Here is a 7,037-nt window from a genome sequence, read left to right on the forward strand (position 1 = left end):
GTTGGCTTTTAACATTACTTAGCAACTTTAGACTTCTAGATGTGTTAGTGTTACTTTAGCAACGCGAGGAGCGCAGTTCTAGGACACGTACGCGTAACAACAGTTAACGCGGTATGGGCTACCATCGCTGAACATGGCCATTTGGACCTGATAAAAACTTTGAACCCTTTCCAGGCACTGACAAGCTCACTGGAATTGTTTCGATACATTTTCTAACAATTCTGATCAGGGCACTTCAATACAGTCTTCATCTTCAGTTAACAGAAATGTCTATCATTATGAGAAAACACTGTGATATACTAACTCCATGACAGCAAAGTTGTTAGGCAGTTCTTTAATGTTTATTTGCATAATACTGTAAAATCTGGCAAAATATCATTCTGAGGTAGCTAATGAAGATGCAAACAGAATTCTTCATTGCCCATCGATGACAGGATTGAATACAGATACATCATAAAAACTGTGCTTAAAAAATAAATCTTCATTACACATCCATGACAATAGCATTATCAGGTGACTAAGGCACTAACAGCTGCATTGCCAGAGATGTAATAAAATATTTGTCCAGGTATTACAAACTATATTTTTACTTCAACAACATGGATGACTTTTTAAAATGATTTCTGTTTTAAACATTTTTTTTACTCATTTTGGAGGAAAATGTGTTGAACTTAACATACTTAAAAATAATTCATGGGAAATGCTTCTCTTTCCACACAATATTTTTCCTTAGATAGTTATCACATATATTTAGTATTTGCAAAATTTTAATGACAGAACTTCCAAGTTTCATTCAGCTTCTACATTTCTACAAAGCCACCTGCAAACATAATTGCCAACAAATATATAAAAAGGTATTGTAAATCATATCACCTCCCAAACATAACTTATCTTAATCACAAATTTTAACAATACTCATAGAGACAATGATGGTTCCTTTAAAGGTTAATTTATACTATCAGCTTTAGAGGGTTTGTTCAGGCTTTTAATCTACATTTAGAAAGGAGAAAACATTTGGCACCTATTGAGGAATGTTGTCATTGATCTAATTTTGCATTGTTTTGCATAACCTCCCTAATCCACCCAGAAGTATATAGGACAAAATTTCTACTCCAAGGTCATTGTTATGGCATTTAAACCTAGAGATTCTTGTCATGTAAAAGCAGTATTTATTGCTGGTTGTCTGTCCATTTGTGCACCCTTTCCTGTACAAGTTGATTTGCAAGGCAACTCCTAACATAACTGAAATTGTATAATTCGACCATAAATAATTTTCAACACATACCCCAACTGCCCTTGTCTGTATCTAGACCACACATCACCCTGTAATACCTCAAATGTATGAAACGTAATAAAAATGAAGATACAGCACATGTAACAAAATGCTCTCTTCAGAAGGTTAAAATGCCCTCTAAAGAAGACAAGTCTCCACATGCTTCTCTATATCAGCTAAAGAGACTGTATTTTTTACACATTGTGGAATGACCTTCTAGAACGAAGTGTAGCTGCTTTGTTTTACCAGTAGACTGGTGGCAGTGTGCAGCAGTCTCACAATAACTTGGTTAGGGGATGTGTGCAAAGTATTGTCAGGATTATTTCCATTGCTCATACCAGCATTTCACCACTCACAGGTCAACCAAGCCTTGCCTAATGTTTATCAAAAACAGAGTGAACAATTGGTGTTTCTGTCCTACAAGTTTATAGTTAAAACAGCATTGATATGATAGATATGGACACTGCACATTAACCATCAAAGCTGGTACAATGCAGCCAAATATCTCTTGAAGATGCCATTACTGTGTGGAGACTTTGGATATGATGACAGATTCCTTAGGGATGGTCACCAGTGGCGATGCAGCCAGTCATAGGCATGCTCATACACTAACAGCATAATTGCACCACCTTTGAGAGAAGTGAACAAATAAGTGAACAAATTAGTGAACAAGTCTATGAATCTATTTTGATAAGAGGCCTGTCCTTGCTACCATGTTGCTTTGCTTTAGTTATACATGTAGAAGTATAAGCTGTGAACATATGCACACATCTAGGTAAATACTACTAGACAACGAACATCACCAAATCCACCTGTATTTGATAATAGATGTGCCTGAAAAGCAAAATGGAAGTGTAGAATATCAAAAGCCTTACCTGGCCCTAATCTCATGATTTTTGGAAGAAGTCCCTTGTATAATGCTAGGTACCTGCAGGAGATAGGAAAGGTGTCAGGAGAAGAATGTCAAGTACAAAAATGGGTAATGTGGATGGAAGTTCGCCCACAACATGCACATGCTGCTATGATTTCTTCCTAATTTAAGAGAAAACACTGGGCTAGTTCCCTTTACAGTTGAAGAAAACCATTGAAAGAAAACCACAACCACCACAGATTACTCTGTTTGGTCAACAGTGGGACTGTGTACTGAGGTACATGTACAAGTCGAGACCTTGCTTACAAAATGACAAAAATATGACGTAGGAGTAAATACAGATGTCTCTGTGCCCATATACATAGATGTTCAAAGTACTCCAGTGGGGGGGGGGGGGGAGTCATTGTACAATGCCCTAAATAGGCTTAAAATGTAAAAACTGTACAAATCATAGAAATCAGTTTTCGGTTACTGAAATATTTCTTGTACTAGACATGGAAGTTAGTTGACATTTACTACTTAAACCTGTTGCATGATTATAAGACAACAAGTCCTTACCCCTCCTCCTTGTAAACCGTGGCTATGGTAGCGAAGCAGGTTCTGTACTTGATCTCCCCTGTAACAGGCTGGGGGCCCTGGATACGGCTCTTGGCTACGTCAAATGGAATATTGACACACGAACCCAGGGTTCCAGCTGTCAGACCAATACCAAATTTTCTTAGGAAGTCCATTTTTTTGTCCTATTAGGATGAGACAAAACCATTTGTTCAGTGAAATAAACAAGCAAACAAGTAGAAACAAACAAAAAATGAATGAAGTACCGTAGTTGGTGTTTTTCATTTCATTGAAAAAAGAACTGTCTTAAAAGTTGTAACTGCTGTTATCCAGATATCCATGCTTTACTGCATGATCAGATCAAAGAACTGATGCCTGACAAATCTGGTCATAGATAGCAGTTAATTCTATTCAAGCAGCTTTGCTAAATGGACATTGACTTGAAGTAAAACATGAGAGAAGAACAGATGACCGTGTAGAAGTGAGAGGAAGGAATACAGTGATGTGGTTGTACAACATCACTGTGTCCTAGGTGTTTCATGAAGCACATAGGTCAGTATAATGACATTTCAACTTTTGGTCACTTTCAAGTGACAAAGAATTGAAAGTCTACTTCATTTACATTTAACTGTATCAAAACTCAAAAGTGATGTTGGAGTTTTGAAGCAGTTAAATGAAGTAGACCCCTAACTTTTACATCTTCAGCCAGTGGTTTTATCACAAAAGTAGTTAATCGACTTGGATGGAAGCATCATGCATTGACGCCATGTGGGCTTCCACATGCCCAGTCACCCCTGACCCCATCAGAGGCAGCGTGGCGTGCCAGCGGAGTGAGGTGTCAGTCTGAACCGGTGTTCTGTGTTCCGTTCTCACTGAGCATACCGGGCGTGATGCACACAGGAGAGAGATAGACAGGAGACGGGTGGTGTTACCTTCCCACCAATTCTCCTGGTTCACCTCCCCTCAAAGGCTCCCCATCCCCAGGACATGCCGTAGAAACTCATTGACTTGTATTTGATGACAACAATATGAGCATACCTTGGCAGGGCGTCTCGCTTGCCAAGCTGGCATCAAGCAATGTGGCATCAAGGGAAAATATCAAATGGATTCAAAGAGAGATGATAGGACCATTCTTGAAGGTATACATGTACCTTGCTCTCTGGTATTAGGTTCTTCACGTTATGGTAGAATCCAAAGTAAATCATGTTGAAGACTCCGTGACGGCCCAAGGTGGAAGTCAAGCCTTTGTTCAGACCTCGTAGTCCGAACCCATCTGTTCTTACGATTTCCTGCGCTGTACGTATGGTGGAAGGTTGCTGTGAAAAAAGGTGGGAAAATAGTAGGAAGTCGGAAACTTCTTTTGAAACTTAAGTCAGAGACACGCTGGTGGAAGAGCGTCAACAGTGACAAAATATTTTTTCAAGCAAGCAGTGTGACAGACACTCGATATGGAAAATACCCTAGTAACCATTCACTGCTACATACTTCTGTTAATTATTATGTCCCAAACAGTGTAACATCAACTCACATTTGAAGAGAGTACAAAGGCTTCTGAAGGATACCACTGGCAGCGACACTAGGACTTCCCCCGACCCATTCATTTTCTCTGGTCAAACGTGACCCCTGCCATCCAAACAGACTAAAAAAGACGTGACTCTCACTGACTGGGTTTCCTACGGTTTGTGTCCTCTCCAAAGCTTGTTACACTTTATTTTTGTAAACCCTTTACGCCCATGACTTTCCAGGCAAACAGCCTGCCTCTAAACATGCAGAAACTGTGAAATTTGTAAACACCTTTCCTTTGAGTGAATCTTGGCACTGTAAGTCACCTTAGTTTTTAGTCTACACTCAACAGAACAGCATGAGGTTGTCAGGGTGGCCTTGTTTTGCAGAATTTGGCCTCAAAAAAGGGATTGATCCCCCTCGTAATCAACAAGTCAGTCATACTAGAATGGAGACTTGGTACAAAGAAAAGCGGCTCAAGTTACCTCACTGACATTACAACCCATTTAGACCTGCACCTCCCATTCTCATTTGCAACAAATTGAGCATAGGTGGAAGCATGTGTAGGGGGTTAGGAATGTGACCAACCAACACCTAGCACAAAACTGTAAGACAAAACCCAGGTCTGTTCAATAATACGGGTAACTCAATCTTCCAGAAATGTTCAAGGCTTTGGGGGGCAATTGTAAAGAACATGAGTGACCCACAGGTTTGCCTGCCCTCTTGCTCGTAAATGTTGTTTTGGTAAACAAGGGACTGTCTGTCACAGTACCAGCGAGTCCATATTTGTACTAGCACTTCCTGACTTACCATTGTCTTTCTCAATTTTACAATCATACTCACCTGAGATAGTGCGATTCTCTGAGCTTGTAATTTGACCTTGACAACTTCGAAGGGATTAATAATCACAGCCTCGGTTAAACCTGAGCACAAACCAGCCAGGGTGAATGCCTGAGAAAGAAAACAAACACGGGCATGCTGAACAATAGTTGACATCCATCATAAGTGACTCCTGGAGACAGGAGGGACAATAAGGGTGTGTGACATAGGCAGCAGTGGGTCACAGCCAGCCCTGCCCTCACCTGACAGAATCAGGTTGTTATCTCTATAGCAACACGGTGGATCTATCAGCACAAACCTTACAATCTCTACAAAACAGGTGCACTTACAGCTTAGGGACAAAAATCAATTGTCTGCTTCTACAAATTCAAGTATGGCTTCCAACCACCTTCATTGTCAGAATTCTGATAAATATGGGGAGAACTGTGTAAGTATTTGAAGAGTAAACAACGAGCTGTGTCAATGTTCTCAAGAATACAAATTTAGACTTCCGGTCAAAAATAATATTTATAGTACTTAAGTGACGTGTACCTTTCACGAGTATGTTAAGTCAGACAGCCTAAAATTTTCTTACTTTAAATCACACTTTGAAGAGATAATGGCAAGATACATGTAAACATAAAACTCTGGAATAATTTCATCATACTTACCATAGCTGATGGAGTGGGGGACCCAAAAGAGAAGAGGGCCTTGTATCTCTCAAAGGTGAAGAACTGTAAAAACAAGAATAATTTACATGACAGTTGCAGAGGAGCATGGAGATTACCAAATACTAGTACCTCAACACAAGTGACTAGCCACAAGGAGCATCATTTAAATAGCAGGTGGATGAAAGTTAACAGGAAGGGGTGATGCTCAGTATGCACAGCAGTGCATGAAACCATGGTTGTTGGAAGTTGCAGAAGATTGAGTTGAGGTACAAACTGCACAAGAGCATTAGGAATGGGTGATTTACAAGACAGGGTGTAGTGGCACCAAGCCTTCCATTCACTGCCAAAATTTGCACAAGATGTGACCCACAACTAGGAAAGCAGCTACTGCACCAGTGCATGGGGTATACACTGAGATGTCCTAACACAATGGTCATGACAGGCACAAGGCCACATGTACATTGGGGATGTGTGCGCATTGTGACCTATGCTCATTGAGACATATATGCACATATGAGCTGGTATATTGGGGACATATAGACATTAGGGTGGCTGTCCGGCAGGGCACTATGTGTTTGGGAGAATTGACTTCTGTACACACATAGCTGAGACTGAGCTGAGTCTAAGTTGACTCACACAATTGTGCAGGTATATATGTCAACCACTAGACAAGATTTACTACACTGAAAAAAGGGCTAAAGTTTGCCTAAGCATTAGTTGCTAGAAAAACACCCCAGACCAGACATGTTTTCTTAACGTCCAAAGGTCTTTCACCCCATATAAAATATTTACATGTATGGCTAATCCCAGACTCCAATCATCATGTCCTAGTCTTGGGGCAAATGATTCAGTCCCAAAAGCAACAGGACAGGCCTAACTTGTTTGCAAAACTACACAGTTCACCTAATGCCACCTGTGTCAAAAGCAAAAGGATGTATTTTTTTCCAACATTGAATTTCTGGGGATAGAAGGAAACCACTTGTGTTTATTACAACAATGTACATACAACATAAAATCAACATAAAACATCCTGAAACATATACTTTTCTATACATAGTTGTTATGACAGAGGGCGGGGAAACAGTGCAAGTAGCTGTCAAGAGGTGACCAGTGACTCAAAAGTCAAACAATTTGAGAGCATTTGATTTTGTGCTTAGTTTCCGGTGTTTGAACAGGTAGATGCCGAGAATAGCAGGTGTTTTGTGTGTCCATTTACGTCTCCATGGGAAGGAATGTTTGTCTCCTGTTGGAGGTTGTCAGTCAGGGGAGGGGCTCTTCAGCCTCCTTGTACTGATGTGGAGATAACATATCAGGGAAGCTGAGTACCTCTCCAGTACTTGCAGTG

At 40.3% G+C, this 7,037-nt stretch overlaps 1 protein-coding gene across 1 annotated transcript; it reads right to left on the reverse strand.

Moving 5' to 3' along the window:
* Positions 1-305: 305 nt before the first annotated feature.
* Positions 306-5,785, reverse strand: LOC109468153 (mitochondrial 2-oxodicarboxylate carrier-like). Its single transcript, XM_019766399.1, has 6 exons — positions 5,693-5,785; positions 5,046-5,153; positions 3,851-4,015; positions 2,703-2,884; positions 2,149-2,201; positions 306-1,902 (listed from the first exon to the last, which is right to left on the reverse strand). Exons 1-6 carry the CDS (start codon positions 5,693-5,695, stop codon positions 1,841-1,843), a joined length of 573 nt encoding a protein of 190 aa, XP_019621958.1. The 5' UTR covers positions 5,696-5,785; the 3' UTR covers positions 306-1,840.
* Between the last annotated feature and the right edge of the window lie 1,252 nt (positions 5,786-7,037).

Source organism: Branchiostoma belcheri, unplaced genomic scaffold (genome assembly GCF_001625305.1).
Source record: "Branchiostoma belcheri isolate BF01 breed outbred unplaced genomic scaffold, Haploidv18h27 scaffold193, whole genome shotgun sequence".
NCBI classification, from domain to species: Eukaryota; Metazoa; Chordata; class Leptocardii; order Amphioxiformes; family Branchiostomatidae; genus Branchiostoma; species Branchiostoma belcheri.